General features: G+C 40.8%; 1 protein-coding gene across 1 annotated transcript; it reads right to left on the reverse strand.

Annotated features, from left to right (window-relative positions):
- Window positions 1-1523: 1523 nt before the first annotated feature.
- Window positions 1524-17581, reverse strand: LOC112150674 (proenkephalin-A). Its single transcript, XM_024279136.2, has 3 exons — window positions 17422-17581; window positions 17200-17346; window positions 1524-2317 (listed from the first exon to the last, which is right to left on the reverse strand). The coding sequence occupies exons 2-3, from the start codon at window positions 17341-17343 to the stop codon at window positions 1727-1729; spliced, it is 735 nt and encodes a 244-aa protein (XP_024134904.1). The 5' UTR covers window positions 17344-17346; window positions 17422-17581; the 3' UTR covers window positions 1524-1726.
- Between the last annotated feature and the right edge of the window lie 4750 nt (window positions 17582-22331).

A 22331-nucleotide genomic window follows, 5' to 3' on the forward strand; every position in this document is an offset into this window, starting at 1 on the left:
CCAGGTGGTTGTTCTTTTGGTACAGGTCATGTTTTGTTTTGTGATTCTGGATCATTTGACAGCACGTTCTGGTGTTCTTTGTTGCTGCGCTCAGGTGGCTGAACTTCTCCCATGTTCTTGTCATTCTTATCGTTTTGTCTCTTTTTCAGATGACGTCGATTTCATTTTAATGTTCATCCTTCACCTGTTGTGAAGTCATAACTCCTGATCATACCTGCTGGTTGAGTACCAGTTGCAGGTTTCCAGGAAACATTGTCTTTGCAATGAGAAATGGGTATTTTTCAAGCATTTTAGCTAAATTGACACAGTTCATGCGTCCCCTCTTCAAAAATCTAAAATGATTTCTCTCTAACAAAAACCCAGCTTACCACATTTGAAATGTACTAAGCTGGAGAAGGCATAAAACCAGGGAAGTCTGGATATTTAAGGGGCCATACTGTGATCTTCTTAAGTCTTTCAGAGTGAACTATCCATTTATATGGTCATATATTACGTTTGGAACACTAAAAAACAAATTATTCATGAAATATTACTTGTAGTTATTCTTCTTGAGTTTTTCTCCTACCGAGAAATAAAACGACTTGATTCCTGAGGCTCCGCCTGTCGTGTGGCTGCCGCCCATTTCATGATTTCATTCTAGAGCCAGTGGTGTAGTGAGGAGGATAAGGTGTTTATGATTATGCAGTTCATTATTTCAATAGCTAGAAGATGAACTAGAGTCATCAGTTTTCTTTGTTGTGTTTATATTCCTAATGGTCACAGTTCTATTGGGCCAACAGCATCCTAACATACTGAGGCTGCATGTCAGGTAGTTTGGTCCACTTCACTCTTTGTTTTACTCTTGTGAGTGTTCTCTGTGAAATTAAACCAAACCAAATCAAGATGTGAAGTTTATCGCCAATCTCAGCCAATTTGAACCAAGTCTATAATATATCAGTCTATATTATATCAGCTTCAGTGTTTTTAGCCATCAATTTCAGCATTTTCAGCTATCATCACTAGCATCTTCAGAACCCAAATTCAGCTTACAGCATTCACTCTAGCATTATTGCAGGTAATGCTATATTTCTAGTTCTTAATTATGTTAAAAAGTTACATTTTTAAAGTTTTAAAAATTAAATTTTAGTGTGTTCAATAAATGTTATTTCTGTTCGGCATATGACCTATTGTGTGTTTTGGATTTTGACAGCCTTGTTCTACAGAGAGAAATGGGAGTAAAAGTGTATCTTAATGAGGAGAAAAGTCAGATTTGATTTCTTTTTATTAAGTACAGAAATAGAGAACGCTACGAATTATGCAGAGGTTGTGAAAGGTTTCAAAGCTGTCTGAGATGATTCACACACGTGTCTGATTTCAGTGTGAGGCCAAAGGTTTGAGAAAATCATTTGTTTTAGTGTGTAAGTGTCATAAATGAGGCTAATCAAACTGAGGTTTTCAGCTCCACAGCCTGGTAATGAGGAATCGCATCCTCATCATTTCAATTCTGAACTGATTAAAAAAATCATGAACTCAACAAGAACACATCAATCAACAGACTCTTTTAATAAATAATATCATGAACGTATGGATGAAAATGTATTTCTATATTTGGGTCATTCTAGGACAGTGAAACAATAAAATAAGCACAAACACATTACATCAAAGCAGATGTTTGGGTGGTGTCAGGATGGTGGGGGCTGACTTAAACTCATTAAGTCCAGACTATGTGGTGATGGGGTGCAGATTCCTAATCCATGAAACCCCCATACCTCTTCTGCAGCCCACTGCCATTCTCCCAGGCCCTTTTGAACACCCCCCCGTTCTTGGTGCCGTCCACCAGCCACTCCGGCCTCCCCACGCGCCTCATGAAGCCTCCATAGCGCTTCTTCAGCCCCCGATCTAACACGGCTTCCAGCAGACTACCTGTGCCCTCCCCTCCTTCAGCTCGACGCATAAAACCTCCGTACCTCTTCACGGCTTCCCCCCCCTGACCCTCCCTCTCTCTGCTGTGTTCCCCCGCTGTGCTAAAGAGCTTCAGGATCTCCAAGCGGATATTTTCCTCCTCTTCCTGGTTTTCTGCGTCGTCCAGGACCCCCTCTGGCGTCGGAGAGCGACGGGACATGAAACCCCCATAGCGTTTTTTAAAGTTGTCAAACTTCTGATCCATTTCTTGGGGGGGCACTGCGGCATCTTCAATCGGCAGAATGGCGCCCTCACCCTCCTGCTGGGTTCGAAGCTCAGCATCCAGAAGAAAACTTCTCCCTTCCCCCAGCAGAAAGTCCTGGCAGAGTCGCAGTCTCTGGCTGTCCAGCCCTCCCCCACACTCCAATGAGCACGCCTGGGGGGAAATACAAATCAGCGGTCAGAACTTTATTTTCATCCTGTTTTAACTAATAAAAGGTCAAACTTTTTACCAAAGTTTTACTTTGCATATAAAATCTGTTCATTCTGGAGGTAGAGTTGATCAAACAAGACGTCTTCAGGTCAACAGGATGTAAAAACCTACATAGTTTATCATCTATGTGAACCTCAGCCTTTAATTCATACATTTAACTCATCTAAGTTAAATACATGCTAATTAAGTTATCCTTCCTTTTAAAAAAATGTATTTTATTTTTCTTGAATTTTTGTTCTTTCCCCCTCTTACTCCTCGACAGTCTTACTCTGCTAGGTTTTGTTATTTTAGTTTGGGGTTTGGTAGTCTTAGCTTTCTGGCTTTGTTTTGTTTATTTGTTTTCTTTAGGTAGTTTTGGTAAGGCAGCCATTATCAGGAGCTGCTGACTCCAACAGTCGACATGTCTGGGTCAGCAGTCTCCATGACTTATTTTATGTTTGATCAAGGATCCACAATGGAGAGATAAAAGAGACATGGGGATCTGGAGCTGCAGGTTGCAGAGGCTTAAGTGGACACTCAGTGGGTAGGCTCGCTATGCTATCCAGCCGCCTTGTGAACAGCGGACCTCGCTAGCTCAATACAGCGGTGCATGCTAGCATGCTACATTGGAGCTCGCTAGCATGCTACAGGCGGTCAGTACTTTGATACAGAGAAGCTTACAAGCTTGCTAGCATGCTACAGTGGAGCTCGCTACGATGATCATGTTAACAGTTGAAAAGTTACAGTAAATCAAAGAACAAAAACACTGGAACTAGAATGAACTGCACTGAAGCAAGAACTAGTTTGCGGACATCGAAAACTCAAACATCAAAACTAAAACATCATAATCCCAATGCATTCTACACCATATTTAATTCAGTTTGTTTACAAAGCCCTTAACGACAAACTGTTATAATCCAATACATTTCAAACTTCCCAGGTTGTTATAATCTAGTTTTGTCTTGATATGAAAAAGAACAGGGTTTTTTAATGGTAACATAGTAGTGCGCTACATAAATGAGGTTATATCAAATGGGTTTTTCATGTAAGTTTTGTACTAAGTGTAGATGAATTGTAGATTTAGAAACAAAGCTCTTGCAGATCCGAACTCAGTAAGGCGGATCATCTGCCATGACCGGTCGTGTTCTCAGGAAACACACAAACTTGAAAAATCCCTAAAACATCTGCTGTTAGAAGAACAAGCTCAGTTAGTGACTGTAGAGAACAGGAAGCAGGCAGGTGAGCTCAAAATCTGTGAAGAATTCATTAAAGAACAAAAGGAAAAAGTTAGTCATCGGTTTGTCAAGTGTATGGTGACCCTCATGTGCAAGTCACATCAAATAATCACTCAATGCAAAAACCATTGACTGTATAAGAGAAAGCTGGACACAGCAGGAATGACGTTATCCTTAGAAAATGCTTCAGTTCCAGTTCCAACAAAATTAAGTCAATTCAGCCGCCATTTTTCTGCGATATAGAAAATTAGAATCCTATGGAGAAATCACCCTTTACTTCTCAGTTATTGCAAAAGAAAAATAATAGAGACTCATTATTAATCAAATCAATTAAAACATAGTGTTATTTTTTTTAATGGAAGATGAAATCTGAATCTCCATCCAGATCCTCAGCAGAAGGAATCATGAAGTCCTGTAGAACATTCTGTTAGCGTTAGACATTACTGTCCAAATCATGGCTGGAGATTTCAGTCTGGACCTCCAGCAGTTTGGGTTCTGCTCCTCACGTCTTCCTCCAAACTCTTGGACCGTGATTCCCAAATGAAAGAAACACTTTCCCTTCATCAGCAGCTTGGACCTCCAGCCAACAGTCCAGCCCTTCATCTCCTTGATCCAGTTGAGATGTTTCTTCCGTTGGTTCAGACTCAGAAGTGGTTTGACCCGAGGAACCTGACAGTTGTTGTCCATCTCCTGAATGCATCAGAATGTAGAGGTTTCACCATCTTATCCCTCTCTTTCTGGATGTCTGCTGGTTTTTGATAATCGGCTGAAGACCACAGTCGTCTCTTTTGCTGCTGCATCTTCTCCTGACACATGTTGTCCATGATCTGGTTGGACACATCGATCAGTGACCAGCCAGCCTCCTTAGCTGTGAACTTTAATGTCTTACCCGGACTATGGAGGGGATCAGTGGTGGTCTCCTGGATAGTTATCACGTCTTCCTCATATTGAACGGAGACGATTAATTCAAACTGAACCAGTTTAATGACCTCTGGGGAACCAGGAGCTTTGAGTTCAGTAGATGACCAGTTGGACAAATTCAGTTCAAAATTTCATGTGCTGCAGAGTTTGGCCATATTTCTCCTCAGTATTCTATGTTTCTAATATCCCGTTTTTGTGGGTTTCATGAGCTTGAACCCCAATTTATGTAAAAATTAACAAATAAATACTTGAACTCAATTAAAGAGTTGGCCCTGAATCTAAAAAAGTTTTATTTCTTGAATGGAATTATGGAAATGAATCCACTATATTGTAATAACTGGCAAATACCATATTTTATCTAATACTCTTGACTGTAAATTATTCATAAAAACCTTGAAAAAAACAGTTTCAAACTCTCTTTATCTCACCATGTTGCATTAACTGAGCCATAACATGTCTAATAGTTATGACTGTAAATTATGTAACTTTTTCTTGTCACAAACAGAACTCTTTATGCTATATTTAGCTAACATTCCACGTGTGACTCCCTTATAGTTGACTCTCCCATTCTCCCTTCCAAAGGGACACCCCAACCTGGTCTTCCAGTCCAGAGACACAATCTCTGACATCCAAATGATCATGCAAAGGCGTGTCAAGAAAGACAGCCCCAGAAACCCAAGGAATTAAGAAACTCAGGACAGACTGTCTGGAGTCTCGCTGGTGTTTCGCGTACCGAACAGGATAAACATTTATTGAACACTAAAACTAAATTTTTCAAACTTTAAAATCATAACGTTTTAACGTAATTATGAACTAGATATGTAGCATTACCTGTGATAATTCTAGTGTGAATGCTGTAAGCTGAATTTGGCTGCTGAAGATGCTAAAAAAAACCTGACAGCTGAAAACTCTTAAGTTGATAGCTGAAAATGCTGAAGCTGCTTGTCAGCTAAAATATTAGCCAAATGCTAAATTAGCCCAAAAAAACATAGGTTAGTAAAAACAGCTAGCATATAGCTGAAAAAATAGCTAAACTTCAAAATAGCCCCAAAAAACAGAAAAAAAAACAAAATTATCCAAAACAGCTAGCATGTAGCTGAAATATTAGCTAAACCCTAAAATAGCTTAAAAAATCTTAGTAAATGCAAAATAGCCCAAAAAGCTAGAAACATTCAAATTTTCAAAACTTTAAATCAGTAACTTTTTAACATAATTATGAATAATAAACAGGGAGGAATATTATTCCAGAATAAATCAACTTAAACCTTAAATAACTTTAAAAATGTGACTTTCCATAAAAATGTATATTTTTTAAATTATACAAGTTAGAAATAAGCACAAGATAACATCGAACCATTAATAACAATAAAATAAAATGATCTGGAGGGCCAGATTTAATTACCTGGAGGGCCAGATCCGGCCCCCGGGCCTTGACCTTGACACATGTGATTTATATGAATCTCAGTCACTCAGACCTTCTTGCTAACCAGAGTTAACTGCAACATTTGGTAACTAAGATTGAAAACAGAATACATCCAAATCAGGTCACCAACTCCAGAGTGGAATAGTAACCCTCTTCACTTAGCCTGACTTTAGAGCCTAAACTGTTTGGAGATGGGCTCAACTACCTTTAGCCACAACTACTCAACCCAATGGGCGGAGTTTGTGGCCATTGTTTGAGCCACTGAGGCATCCAACTCTGAACCAAACTGCACTTGTGATCCTTCTTGTGGCTGGTAGGCCTGTTGGAAGGTGATGTCACGTTGTTGTTTTCAGGCTAGGTCAGCTGACTCCAATAGGAACAGGCTCATCCACGAGGTATACCCACCAGTTTTGGGTACAGGGCTGTTGGTTTTAGACTGCTCTTGGTCTAATTGACCACCTAAGACTGCAACCTTTAACACTAAAAGAGCCATCTGGTCCAGTTTCTTACAGAACCAAATCCAGAGAGAGCTGCAAAGTCCTACGTCATCATTTAGAAATACACAATATTACAAATCATTTTAAAAATGTAGATTCAAAATATTAAAATATTGAATTGCAACACTGTCTATATGTTTTTAGAACTGTTATTTCTTTTACTTTTGTCAGCAGCACACACAAGTTCCTTTCAAAATAAAATACACCAATTAAGATCTTGCAGGGTAATTTCAAAATAAGATGCAGGATAGTCAAACATGATGCTTTTTATCATTAGGATTTTGATGCACAACCATTATTTTTCTCATTTTACTTTAAATTAAACAACATTGAAGAAGAATCCAGTTATTGAAATAAGAAATTTTAAAAAATCAAAATAAACAGCTTTTTTTCTCATTTTTTAAGATGTGAGGCACAAAATTAAAAATTCTAGATCATTTGTAGTTGTTTTACACTGCATGTGTTTAAAACTTTAACCACTTTTGAGTAATTTACCAAAATATAACAATTGTGGAGATTTTTATTTAACTAACGTGACAAAAAAAACACAAATTTAAAGAACATTTCTAAGGAAATTCTATGAGATCATTTTCTCTGCGTTTTGACATATTAAAAATCGAAACAGAAATGGCAAAACTGAAATAAGTAATCAATCATTTATTTGAATCATTAGTATTTTTTAGAACTACAGAGCCATAATACAGGGATGGAAGAGCCACATGAGGCTCCGGAGCTGCAGGTTGCAGACCTAAGACATCACCTAAGCCTACCATTGTAGAGGACAACCTCTGGGAATACTTGACCTTTCAAAGTATTTCTTCACTGTTGAGTGGCTGATGATGCTCAAAACCCTGCACCTTTAGGTTCTTTAGATACACATGGAAAAAAACTCTGCATTTTTGTGTTTTCGTCTGCCCAAATAGTGAGAAGACATTTTATCTTTTTTCAAACTTTGAACCATCCCATTCCTAACCCATGGAGTTCAATGTGATGTTGCTCCACCTTTTGCTGCTATTCCAGCTTCAACTCTTCTGGGAAGGCTGTCCACAAGGTTGAGGAGTGTTTATGGGAATTTTGGATCATTCTTCCAAAAGCTCATTGGTCAGGTCATACACTGATGTTGGTGGAGGAGGTCTGGCTCTCAGTCTCCGCTCTAACTCATCCCAGAAGTGTTCTATCAGGTTCAGATCAGGACTCTGCAGGCCAGTCCAGTCCAGACTCTGTCCTCCATGTCTGTATGGACCTCGCTTTGTGCTCTGGTGCTCAGTCATGTTGGAAGATGAAGGGCCCGCTCCAAACTGTTCCCACAAGGTTGGAAGCATGGAATTGTCCAAAATGCTTTGGTATCCTGAAGCATTCTAAGTTCCTTAAACTGAGGGGTCTGAAAAATAAGCCCACACCATCAGTCCTCCTCCACCAATGCAGTCTGAAACGTCCCGTTCTCCTGCAACCTCCAAACCCAGACGGTCCATCAGCTTTCCAGATAGAAAAGTGTGATTCATGTCTCCAGAGAAGGTGTCTCCACTGCTCTAGAGTCCAGTGGCTGCATGTTTTACACCACAGCATCCATGCTTTGTGTTGCACTAATGTGGCATGATGCAGCTGCTTGGCCATGGACACTCATTCCATGAAGCTCTCGGGACTTGGGATAATCTGAAGGTCGCATGAAGGTTGGAGCTCTGAAGTGATTGACTGTGCAGAAAGTCAGTGATCTCTTTGCACTATGACCTTCAGCATCCGCCGACCCTCTCCATCAGTTTACATCACATGTGTCAAAGTCAAGGCCCGGGGGCCGGATCCGGCCCTCTGGGTAACTATATCCGGCCCTCCAGATCATTTTATTTTAATGTTATTAGTGACCAGATGTTATCTTCTGCTTATTTCTAACTTGTATAATTTTGACAAAATATATGTTTAAGGAGAGAAAAAATATTGAAAGTTACTTAAGGTTTAAGTTGATTTATTCTGGAATAATATTCCTGACATTTTATTATTCATATTTATGTTAAAAAGTTATGGTTTTAAACTTTTAAAAATTGGCATTCTGCTAGCTTTTTGGACTATTTAGCATTTTCTAAGTTTTTTTCGGCTATCTTGGAGTTAGGCTAATATTTACATGCTAGCTGTTTTGGCTAATTGAAGCTTTTTTCGTTTTTTTTTTTTTTTTGGCTATTATGAAGTTCAGCTACTTTTTCAGCTACATGCTAGCTGTTTTGGCTGACCTAAGTTTTTTTTAAGTCTTTTAAGCTAATTTGCCATTTAGCTAATATTACAACTGGGTATTAGCTTTAGTGAGTTTAGCTATTAGCTCCAGTGTTTTCCGCTACCAACTTCAGCTTTTTTAGCTATCAATTTCAGCATCTTCAGCAGCCATATTCAGCCTACAGCATTCACACCAGCATTATCACAGGTAATGCGATATATCTACTACCGAGATAGTAATCTTTGTGATGTTTGTGAAAAGCTTAGTCACTTCCACGACACAATCCACAAAACATGTCCCAAGACACTATCACGTCTACTGCGAGCCATATCTCAATACTTTATTCAAATCCTCTGCCATGATAAACACTCCATCTGAATGTGTTCTGCTGCTTGTTCCAATTTAACCATTTTGTTTGAAAATGAGTACACAGTGGACAGTGAAGAGGTTCAGTTATGGAGGTCTATGTCTGTTCTATGCTGTCTGAGCACATTGTGCACCGTCTCTTTTGCCCCCTTTCATTTTCCCTTCCCTCATGGTCTCTCATGTCTGTCATCATAGCATGATGATCAGAAACACAGTTGTTTAGCAACAAACCAAAAGCTTTGAGTTTGCTGTGACCTGTACTGTGCAAATTATTTCCTAAATATAAAACATAACTTTCTATTGTTGTACAAAAGTAATTCCTCACTTTAGAAAAGTGCTATCTCCTAACTGCATGTCTTATGTTGACTCCTGTATTGCTTTTACGTCACTTTATTTTATTTGTAGAACATATTACAAAGTGATAAATATACCAGCAAAGGATTTGACTTTGAGACGTGGGTCAATATGGTTTCATAATGATAATGCTAATTTTTGGTAGAGGTAAAGGCACTGGGAGCACAAACCTTCAGCTTTAATCAGTTTGATCCTAATCCTAAAAATGAACATTTAGATCAGGAGTCTGTAACCTGCAGCTCCAGATCCTCAGGTGGCTCTTTTATCCCCCCATTGTCGCTCTCTGCTCAAACATAAAATAAGTCAGGGAGCTGCTGACTCAGACGATTGACATGGCTGAGTCAGCTAATGGCTGCCTAACTAAAACTACCAAAAGAAAACAAATAAACAAAGCTCGCAAACTAAGACTATCGAGATTCAACCACAAACTAAAATAACAAAACCCAGCAGTGTAAGACTGCAAAACAAATTAAGAAATAAAAGAAAAATAAAATGTCAATTTCTTTAAAGTAAGCATTACTTAATTAGCATTTATTTAATTTAGATGAGTTAAATTTATAAATTGATGTCTGAGGTTCATATAGATGATAAACTATGTAGGTTTTTACATCCTGTTGACCTGAAGACGTCTTGTTTGATCAACTCTACCTCCAGAATGAACAGATTTATATGCAAAGAAAAACTTTGGTAAAAAGTGTGATCTTTTATGAGTTAAAAACACATATTATCTTGTGCTGCACAACATTGGTAACTAGCTGTCCAGAACTGCACTGAGAGAAGATCCTGTTTGGCACAGAGCAGCTTTTATTTTGAAAAGAAGTAAAAAAAAAAAATCAAATTGTGGAAGATGCTAGGTTCTTTTTATATATTTTCTTTTGTTTGTGCCAAAAATGTACATAATTCAGATTTATTTTTTAGAAAAAAGAAGGTCATGAAAGCAAATCCAAATTTCTTAAAGGCTAAAGTAAGACTACACGGCTCCTTCTAGGTTTTGATGAGTAGAAAACGAGCCCAAATGGCTCTTTTACTGTTAAAGGTTGCTGATCTCTGGTTTAGAACATCTACTTTAAAAAAAAGGACGAGGAAGCAACAAACCTGTTCAGAAAACCTAATAAAATATGTTAAAATGAGTCAACAAGAAGACAGATAGCTATTGGTTCTGCAAAAAACAAGACTAGAGTTATTTATAGTGATCCCTCATTTATAATTGTCTGCAGTTATTCTAACAATAACAGTTCAAGGTTTTTTATGATAGTAATAATGGTGAGGAAACAACTAAGAACTACATGAGGAATCGGCCAATGAGCTGAAGAGAGCTGGCACATCAGTAACTAAGGTTACAACATTTGTGAAGATACAATCCAAAAGGCTCTTCTCTTATCCAGGCCTATCTAAAAATCTCCAGAGATAATCTGGAGGATCCACGGGACGATTAGGAGAATGTCATGTTCTTCATCCCAAGAACACCAAATCTGTTGTGAAGCATGGGGGTGGAAACATCATGCTTTGGGTCTGCTTTCTGCATTGGGGACTGGACGACTGATCCAGACTGATCCATACAGAGGGAATGGATTAGTGGGGCCATTCTAAGCAGAAACCTCCTTCCATCAGTGAGAGCATCACCTTAAAGAACCCCAAAGTGGTATTTTGATCCGTTCAAGCATTTCTGAGTGATCCTCTATAAACCTGCACTCTTAGCTGAGCCCCTCCCATACCCACGAAAACGAGCGGGTCCTCACATGCTGATGTCACAGAGTGAGACCGCCCCTTTCAGGAAGAGTCTGCTGTGAAAGCTCCGCCCCCAGTCTAACACCAACACTCAATTTCTCCACAGAGCTAGAGTTGATCAGCAAAAACTTTCATTTTAGATACAGATCAAGTGTATGTTCCAGTTGTGTCTTCAAGACATTCCAGCTCAAACAGCTGTTCATTACTTTAGACGTGGGGCTCCTTAAAGACCCCCCACCCCCGATATGTGCATCCATCTTTGAAAAATGAAGACACCAAAGACTCCAGGATGACGTCATGAAATGGGCGGCACCCACTCCCAGCGGGAGGCGGAGCTTCAGGTATCGAGTTGTTTACTTGCGGGTAGAAAGTAATTCACAAAATTAACCATTATTTCATAAATAATTTGGTTTTCAGTGTTCCAAAGGTAATATATGATCATATGTATGGATATAGCTCACTCTGAAAGGCCTCAGAAAATCATGGTATATCCCTGTAAAGCTAAAGAAGACGCTGCTCCATCTGTCATGGCTAACTAACCAGTCAAACGATAAAAAAGAGAAGAGTTGACAGCACAAATAACTACTGACAGCCTCAATACACTATTTACTAACAACGTAACAGAAGAACAACTGACAGATTGACTGTAGATGCTGAATTCAGACATTCACAGCTGTAAGAGTTCAGCTTCATGTTACAAACCTTTCATGGAGATTTTAGGGAAGCTGAGCAGCAAAATATTGACTCAGTGTACAGTCATATTCACAGCTGACAAACCCGTCGGTTCACTTCCTTGTTCCAGATTCAGCTGATCAGAATCTCATTGTTTGGTTTGTATCTTCTCTGCATTTCTTGTAAAAAGACTCAAATTTGGCTCCTATTTTGCCGGATCTACTTGTTTGTTTAGGGCCAGAGACTGAATGAGTATGTTCACATCTGCACACTTGATCTGATGGATAAACCTGGATTGGATTCTAAGTCATTACAGATTTTAAGGCGTTAAATTTCTGCCAAAAGTCTCCCACGATCGTATATCAAACTCTAATGAATGTTCCACAAGCACAATTCTGCCTCCATGAGCGCTCCTGTAGTCCTACGCACTCGTGGAACCACTACTGAGCGCTCGTGGAACCACTCCTACGCACTTGTGGAACCACTCCTGCGCGCTCGTGGAACCACTCCTGCGGGAACCACTCCTGAGCGCTCGTGGAACCACTCCTGAGCGCTCGTGGAACCACTCCTGAGCGCTCGTGGAACCACTCCTGCGCGCTCGTGGAACCACTCCTGAGCGCTCGTGGAACCACTCCTGAGCGCTCGTGGAACCACTACTGAGCGCTCGTGTAGTCCTACGCACTCGTGGAACCACTCCTGAGCGCTCGTGGAACCACTCCTGAGCGCTCGTGGAACCACTCCTGAGCGCTCGTGTAGTCCTACGCACTCGTGGAACCACTCCTGAGCGCTCGTGGAACCACTACTGAGCGCTCGTGGAACCACTCCTGCGCGCTCGTGGAACCACTCCTGAGCGCTCGTGGAACCACTCCTGAGCGCTCGTGGAACCACTCCTGCGCGCTCGTGGAACCACTCCTGCGCGCTCGTGGAACCACTCCTGCGCGCTCGTGGAACCACTCCTGCGCGCTCGTGGAGGCCTTCCATGTGATTGGCAACTTTTCTATTGGTCCAGCTCCGATACCGTTGTTAGGGCAATACGGACCCCATACCTGGATGCATGTATCATTCGTTTTTAAAAGTAAAGTAATTGAAAAAAAAGAATATTACATGACTGTCTATCATTTTCTAAACTATTATAGAGAAACAGATAAATTCTTTGTGTTCCCATCAAAGTGATAAATCAAAAACAGAACAAGTTCCTCTTTTTGTGGTTTCCCACCTCGTGATTGAACACTTTTCTTAGAAAGTGAATTTAAACATTCACTATGTGTTTGCTTCATTTTTTTAATGGAAACATCAAAGTTATTCATTTTACTACAGTAGTTTAGAAATTGATAAATAAATAAAGCTGTCCTTCCCCCTCTTTTCATTTGTAGTTTTAATTTGACAAACGAATGATACGTATCTTTCTGTTTTTTTATAGCTCATCAATCAAGGCTGCAGTAGAGAGTCCACTTTTGAGATTTGATCAAGTTAAAAAAATCTTCTGAATAAAACACGTTTTTTTTCTGAAGAGTTTTATTCAAGCCATCAACAGTTTTAAAGTGAGTCTGTTTTTCTTAAAAATGTTCAGCAAATCTAACAAAGAGCTTTTCTGTTGCCGCTTTTATTTGTTTCCCAAAAAGGATTTCATTTGTTTTTGTTTCAGTTTATTAAATTATCATGTTAAAATAAATTGAATAAATGTGTTAATTATTAATTTAAATTAAAACCATGTTGGTTATTCAGCCAAGCTGTTGCAAGATTCCTCTGACAGATCTTTGAACTTCTTTAAATTCTCCTAGTTTGTCTTTCATTTAATTATTTTTTTTTCATTTCATGTTTAGTATTTCAGCTTCCAGTGCTAACAACTTAACTGTGCCTTGAACACACCGGGTTTGAGTCTCTTTAACTTCCAGCTGTTTCGATTTCTCTTAATCACTCCCTTAAGTCTATTTAAAACCAGTTAGTGGTTGTCAGGGTCTCTGTCTTTTCTCCCCCAGTTTGAGTTTTAGTTTTTCAGATTTATTCTTTGGTTTTCGAAACATTATTTAGATTTATTTATTAAAAAAATTGAGATTGTACCCATTAAAGTCCCCGTTCTGTGTTTGAGTCCTCCTTATGATGTTAGTATGAAGCCACAATCAGAGTTTTTACCTGCCTCAATCATTCCGTCTGATTGGTTCACAGCAACATTTAGAGGCTAAAAAGCTGAGATATTCTGGTAATTTTTAACAAGAGTCATTTGGTAACAGAATGATTTGAAGTAAAAAAAATCTGTGAATTTCATGTCATTTTTTTAAAGATAAAACGTTTGAAAGTGTGTTTTCAGAGTGAGTGAAAGGTGAGAAGATGTTATTAGAAAAGTGATTCTTTATCTTAAAAGATAAACTCAAAATGTGTGAACGAACTGTTGAATACTGAGACAATGTCAGTCAATGAAATAAGAGTTCAATAAGAGTTCACGTTCTTCAAAGTTTTAGAAATACAAGCCTGAACATAATGACAGAAATCAACTGTGAGTTTTGGGCAATCCTACATTATTTAATGCAAGAATGAATGAGAACAAATGACTAATACAGACACAGTTAGTACAAAATATTTGTTATTCTTGGCTTCACTAAAAGTTTCCAGTTCATCATGTATCAAATCAAATAATATAAAAAATACTTTCTGTTCTTTTGTCTTTTTGATTAAAAAACGAGACATTTTAACAGTAAAACTTTTCCTTTGAAGCAAATTATCTAAATTGACTACATTTAAAAAAGTTTTTTTGGCAAAAAAAGTATTAATATTAGGGCTGTGAAAGTTAAAGTGAGCGATTAATAGAAGATAATTAATTTGTTAATATGTATTAATTTGCCTTCAGGCGTCCTGCCGTGCAGCTGTGAGATCAGCGTTATAAAACTGTCTAAAATAAACATACATTTGTTTTACGTTCTGTGATTTACATTTTATTAAATTACAGAGATAATATGGTATTTATTTGTAGTTTTGGGACAAAAGCAATGTTTTTTTTTTAATAAATAAGTCGGAGAATAAACGTGTCTGCTAATGCTGAGCAGCAGCAGTGTGCCCGCCATGAGGGGCGCGTGGTGGAGCGACACGATCTGTCTGCTATTAGAAATCAAACAATGAGGAAACCGACCATTGTCACTATTTTGGGATGGGGATCTGCATGAATTTTCCACAATAACGAGCACCGGGGTTGTCTAAAAATTGAGGAAATTCTGCGGTTCTTCACAACGTCGCCGAAGGTGAGCAGTTCAGAATGGACAGACAGCCCCCACCTGTGTAGATTTCAGCCGAGCCCACCTGAAATCCAGCAGGAGTTTTCTACCCACAAATTTTTTTTTTATCATTTTTTACAAGAATAATAAAGAAAGATTATTATAAAAAAAGAAAAATCTGAAAAAAATAAAAAAACAGAATTCCAGGAAAAATGTCAAATGGACAGCAGTGTCTCAAGGAGAGAAATACTTTAGACTGGATTATGTTTGTATTTTCATTCAAAAACATGTTGATTAGTTTGTTGACAAATTGTATTGTTGTTGCTCTTATAAAATTACTACTAAAACTTTTATTCTATGTTGTAAAAAAAGTTTGTTAAACATTTTTAGGGTTTCCACAGCAAAATTAATCAAATTTTTCCAGATGGAATTTTCAGTTTTTGCATGATTTTATGTCTATTGTGAGAATAAAACATAGAAAAATGACTAAATAAAGGTAGTGTCACACAGGAGAGGTTGTGCTGATTAAAATGATACCAAATACGCAGCAGGTAGTCTTTCAAATTGAAAATACAGAAAATTCAAAAACTAGAAAAAAAAACTGAGTTTTAGCTCCTAGATTCCAAAGGGTTAAAATAAACTTTCTAAATGTACAATTTTGCGTGTGATTTCATTGTATGATTATTTGCAGATAATGTGTAACTGGCAAATACTGTAACTTAAAAAAAATGTTAACCGATTAATCGCGATGAATTTTTTGCAGATTTGCAATTAATTAGTTAATTTTTTTTAATCGATTCCCAGCCCTAATTAATAGAGAAGGAAATATGTTTGTTTTCCCACTTTCCAAAGTACAGTTAAGAGCCTAAAGCCCTCAATTAAACGACATCTTACATGACTTTCAATTGTCAGTCATCTCTGATTACGTCATATCGCTTCTCCCTGCAAGTCAATTTAATATTAGTCTGTCTTTTGGATTTTATGTGAAACAAATGTGAGGAAGCGGGACTTCTGCAATTCTATCCCAGAACATGGACCGATAGATGGAGAGATGACGTCAGAGGTGAAGGTGGGGGAGTCAATGCTGCCCCCTGCTGGCTGAATGCGGAGTCCGTCACGCAATTCTATCATCTGGAGCGACGTGGCTTCAGATTGTTTGTAACAAATGTAAATGTGTTTTTTCTTTTTTGTTTTTAGTTGATCTACTTCTGGATCGCTATCTACTGATGTGATGTCAGAAAAAAAAAAACAATTCCCGCGTTAGAAGCATGTCTGTCTGTTCCTGATTTAATTAAACCCCCGCCACACACCACCCCCACCCCATTATCACACTCATCCTTTCAATTTGTGAATCCATATAACCTCAGAGGTGGGAGTATAATAACCGTAAATGTGCCCCCCCTCCCGGGAACTGCTGTCAGAACAACCTGCTGCTGAGGAGGGAGGGGGGGCTCCCTCTGATTGGACAGGTGGGGGTTTTGCTGAGCTTTCAGGCTGCGGGCTGATGAGGATTAATGAAGAGGAAAATTGAATTGAAGATGAATCACACCTGGGGGGCCCGAGAGTCGGACATGAAGAAGAACTGACGGAGTAACACTTTCTACAGAGTTTTTATATCACATTAAAAAGCCAATTCTACCTTCAGAACTCCAATTCTGAGATCACCCCCCCCCCTCCACCCAACACCCCCCACGTAAAACGAGCGTCTGAGAATCCAATCGATGTCTCAAACACTAAAGTGCGCGTGAAGCTCCAAGAAGGAGACATGCACTAAACATGGATCCCGCGTGCGGATGTGCTGCTGGCTTGTTTTTTGTGTTTTCTCCGTTTTTATCTCATCGTTTTCACTGCTTCACGCGCGCACAAAGACTCCACCTTCAAACAGGTAATTTCCCCTCAGTCTAAGAGTTTGGTTTCCAGTTTGTCCAAAGATTCTCCTTCCTTCCCCTCTCACACTCCTCATGTTTTAATGATTGTTTCTGCTTTATTTTTGCGTTTATGTGATTTATTTCCCGCCCATCTGTGATTTTCTCCTGGATTCTGTTCTGTGATGTCCGCCTGTCATGATGCAGCAGCAGCTGGGGCGGGATGGGGGGTCACAGGATAAGAAGAGAGTGTACCACATGAAGTGGAGAAGGACTCAGGTCCGTCTTCATCAGAACTTCAAGTTTGATGTGCGTGCGTAACGGTTCGGTGTGCGTGCGTAACGGTTCGGTGAGCGTGCGTAACGGCAGAAGTTACCAGAGCTGAGGACGCAGGCTGCTGCCGCTGCAGACGGACCACGCAGAGCGCGCACTCCTTCCCGCAGTCTGCCCCAGTCGACGGCGATGCGCACGCGCACAGAGCCAGCATCCACAGGTAAAGGCTCCGCGCGTGGACAGCCATGGCCTTGAGGACACACGAGAGCGAAGTCATGATGAGGGAGCCGCGCGTGCTGCGGACGCGTCCCGCGCGCGCACTCACCTCTGCTCTGATGATGCTCTCCGTCCAAACTTTGGCTCGTGGGATCCGCTGACAGCGCGCGTGCCCGGCACCTGGACCTCACAGAGTCACGCGGATGGCACAAAGAGTGGCGCGAGCGCAGGCTGTAGAGCTGCACGCGGAGCGTTCCGCGCCTTTTTAAACATCTCTGTGCAGCTGACGTCAAAGCCAAAGTGTCCCCCCCCACCCCCACCCCCATCCTCCAGCTTCACCATCACCACCACCCACCTCAGCGCTGTCATGTCACGAGCCGCCCGCGCGCCTCAGGAAGACTTTCATACCAAAGTAGAGCTGGTGTCACTTTCAGCATCTAAATCTGCCCAAAGACAAACTGTAGAACAATGTTCATCATAAACCCGCCAAAGCTAAGTGGGCGTCTCAAAGCTTTGAGCTTCAACTTCAATACTAACTTCTATACTAGCTCCTTCCCAGATTTACAAATGTTTCCATTCTGTGGCAAACGTTCAGACCAGGGAACATGTCCTGTTAGTCTGTCCGCACTCACTTTGAGAAAAAGAAAAGGATCAAATCAAGGATGACACGGCAAATGGAGGTCCAAATCTATCCTAAGAAAAAGGAAGAGTTTCAATGATCCTTTGATCGTTTCTTTCTTAAAGGACATAAAGGAAACCCAATCACTCAAACATTTGTCAATGAAAGTGAATGACTAGGACTGGGTTATTTAAAATAGATTAATCCATTTGAATCAATTTAAGCTGTATAGATCAATGATTGATTCATGAAAATATAAATCAATTTAGCATATAAAGCTAAAGTCCGCTAGCTTGATGCTAACGTCTAATGGAATTTCCCATAGGACTGTTAATGCTAACGCTTGTTCGACCTAAACAAACATTGTTAACTTAATGAACATCTTTATAAACTGACAGATACGAATTTTACAAACTCTTTTAAGGAAAAGTTTTTATTTGGGATCTAAAACATCATTTTTTTCCCTCATACTGTCTTCTTCTTCTGGAATAAGGTGGAGTGCTATAGCATGATCGCCACCTAGTGTCCAAACTGAAACGTCCTCCAGGAGAAGCAGAACAATGTTTCCAATGTTAATGATCTGAACATTTTAGTTAGAACTTCTCCTTTAGAGAATCCATGTAACACTGTATGATATTAACAATCTCATTATTTTACTAATAAATATAGCAGTATTTGAACTGTATCAGATTAATATGAATATATTCACAACATATAGAAGATTATTAATGTATTTCTAAACAAATGTGTATAAATCTGTAACTCAAAATTGAATTGAAGAATCAAAAGAATTAAAAAAAAATCAGAATCGAATTGATTCAGGCTCGAGTGCATCAAATCGATTCTGGAAATTATTATCGATATTCAGCCTTTGGAATCATCCCTAAAGCCCCGACCCATATGATCCATGGGATCTGCTTAGTGGATGCTCTTATCATTTCATTTTTAACAAAGCAACATCTCTTTGATGTCAGAATGTTGTGGAAAATGACAATAATGTCGTACTCGTCAATGTGACTTTAATCAGTCAGTTTGTATTGATAATGATCACAATGTGTTCTTTTGTGGGGCAGGAGTTTAAAACTAGGATTGCAAAAATCCAAGTACACTGGTTAAAATGATTTATTATAATTATTATCTGAGAACCTAGTTGCTTAATGTCCTTTGGGGTCACGGGGTTGCTGGAGCCTATCCCACTATCGTCGGGTGAGGGCAGGGTTCACCCTGGGTGGTTTGCCAACCCATCACAGGGCTACACAGAAACACAACACACTCACTCCCATAAACACTGAGGGGGCAATCTGGAGACACCAATTAACCTATGAGGCATATTTTTGGACTGAGAGAGGAAGCCAGAGAAAACTCCCATATGCATGGGGAGAACAAGCAAGCTCCACACACACCGGAATATGAACCGAGGCCTTCTCACTGAGGCGGACGTGCTACCGCTGCACCACTGTGCAGCCCTCTAGTTCCAAATAACATAGCAAAATAACTCAGAGAGATGCTTATCGGATGAAGCTTTGTTTTACTTTGTTGCTCCTCTTTCGAATGTCTCTACTTTTTTGGATTGCTGGTTCTTCTCTGTGTTTGGATGAAAGTTTCTCATTTGGGTCTTCAGTGGTTTTGTCCTGACATCGTGATGGGCTCACAAAGTTTCATGAAGCCTTTAACCTGCTATCCCTAGCAAGGACAAAGACTGTTTACTGTAAGCAAATCCACATTTACATAGTTTAAATGTGGAGTCACTCAGTAAAAATCAAGCTGACACATTGTTCTCATTGTTCTCAAACACTTAATTGTCAATAAAAGCTCATTAAAACAGCCTAAATCAGCGGTTCTGTCCTAAGTGGGTGGGACAATCTTTCTGTTAGCTCTCCAATGGATTTCTATAAACTATGTAATATTTTACTGTGATGTCTGTGAACAGCAATGAATTTGAAAATGATCATGGTCATCTGTGGACCTGAGAGTTTCATCAAAGGAGACTTGAAATTGTTCAGTGATGTAAAATAAAGGATTGTATGTCTCTGCCTGGTGTTGATCTAAGAACTCTCTCAGGGTGAACATGGTCTGAACTAACAAGAGCTGGAGAAGTCAATGGAAGAGAACCAGAATTAATTTTTATTTAACTTTATTTAAAAAAGATTAATTAAAAAAGAAGAAACAGCAATTTTGTCGTAAAAGGAAACAACAGTACAACTACTGTAGGAATATTTACGGTAACTATTGACAGTTGGATGCTGAATTTTACAGTAATACAACTATAAAACAAAGTACAGCAAAGTATTTGTGTATTGTGATTGATTTTAAAGCCTTATTACTGTAAAATGAAATACAGGTCACAGACATTCTGCTGCATTTTATTTTACAGTAATTAAGCGGTAAAATGGTTTTCAGTAATTACTGGCATTCATCTGGCAGTAATTACTGAAAATTTTACAGCAGCTATTTTACAGTGCTTCTGAGATGAAAATCTCTGATGCTCTACATCAGGGGTGTCGTCCCTATGAGACCACCTGTAATGGGTACCCACGGACTGCCACCTTGACGTCGTTGGGGGACTTGTGTGTCTCGAGGACCTGGATAGGTATTCTGGCTGAAGCTTTGTGCTCCTGGTAGGGTCTCCCATATCAGACAGATTGAAGGGTCGAGGCCAGATAAGACCAGTCCACTGGCCCTCCAGGTTGGGGGTTTGGCACAGGACTAACCACCCGGTCCTATAAAAACCAAGATAGTTATGGAAAGAGCAGCTGCTGCCCTAAGCGTCTCAAGGCGTAAAGGGCAGTAAGTAAGTAAGTAGTAAGTACATCAGGGGTGTCAAACTCAACCGGACAAGGGGCCAAACACACCTTAGGTTGCAGGGAAAACAAGATAAACATTTATTGAACACTCTGAACAACATTTTTAAAACTATAAAACCGTAACCTTTTCAAATAATTATGAACTAGAAATATAGCATTACCTGTGATAATGCTAGTGTGAATGCTGTAAGCTGAATTTGGCTGCGGAAGATGCTGAACCTTGAACCGCCACCTTAACGTGGTGGAGGGGTTTGAGTGCTTGAGTGATCTCAGGAGCTATGCTGTCGGGGGCTTCTGCCCCTGGTAGGGTCTCCCATGGCAGACAGGTCCTGAGTGACAAGCCAGACAAAGAGCGGTTCAAAACCCCTTTATGAGAAACAACACGAAAGATTCCGCTACGTCGCCCGGATTGGCGTCACCGGGGCCCCACCCTGGAGCCAGGCCTGGGGTTGGGGCTCGGAGGCGAGCGCCTGGTGGCCGGGGCTCCTCCCACGGACCCCGGTCGGGTCCAACCCGAAGGAGCGACGTGGGATCACTCCCCAGTGGGCCCACCACCTGCAGGGGAGCTCTGAAGGGGCCGGTGCATTGTGGTTTGGGTGGCAGTCAAAGGCGAGTGCCTCGGCGGCCCAAACCCCGGTCATGGAATTTGGCTTTTGGGACATGGAACGTTACCTCTCTGGGAGGGAAGGAGCCTGAGCTTGTGCGAGAGGTTGAGAGATACCGACTAGATATAGTTGGGCTCACCTCTACGCACAGCCTGGGCTCTGAAACTCAGTCCCTCGAGAGAGGCTGGACTCTCTACCACTCTGGAGTTGCCCATGGTGAGAGGCGACGGGCTGGGGTGGGCTTACTTGTGAGCCCCCAGCTCAGCCGCCAAGTGTTGGAGTTCGTACCGGTGGACGAGAGGGTCGTGTCCCTTCGCCTTCGGGTGGGGGACAGGTCTCTGACTGTAGTTTCGGCTTACGGGCCGAACAGCAGTTCGGAGTACCCGGCCTTCCTGGTGTCTCTTGAAGGGGTACTGGAAAGTGCCCCAACAGGGGACTCCGTCGTCCTCCTGGGGGACTTCAATGCCCACGTGGGTAATGACAGTGGCACCTGGAGGGGCGTGATTGGTAGGAATGGCTTCCCTGACCTGAACCCGAGCGGTGTTTTGTTGTTGGACTTCTGTGCACGTCATAGTTTGTCCATAACGAACACCATGTTCGAACACAAAGGTGTCCATCAGTACACCTGGCATCAGGACACCCTAGGTAGGAGATCGATGATCGACTTTGTAGTCGTTTCAGGCGATCTCCGGCCGTGTGTTTTGGACACTCGGGTAAAGAGAGGGGCAGAGCTGTCCACTGATCACTACCTGGTGGTGAGTTGGATTCGCTGGCGGGGGAGGAGGCCGGAAAGACTTGGCAGACCCAAACGTACTGTGAGGGTCTGCTGGGAACGTCTGGCTGAGCCCTCCGTCAGGGAGGTCTTTAACTCCCACATCCGGGAAAACTTCAAGCAGGTACCGAGGGAGGTTGGTGACATAGAGTCCGAGTGGACCATGTTCTCCACCTCTATTGTCTCCGCTGCTTTCCGGAGCTGCGGTCGCAAGGTCTC

The sequence above is a fragment of the Oryzias melastigma genome, linkage group LG17 (assembly GCF_002922805.2).
Source record: "Oryzias melastigma strain HK-1 linkage group LG17, ASM292280v2, whole genome shotgun sequence".
In the NCBI taxonomy this organism is placed as follows: Eukaryota; Metazoa; Chordata; class Actinopteri; order Beloniformes; family Adrianichthyidae; genus Oryzias; species Oryzias melastigma.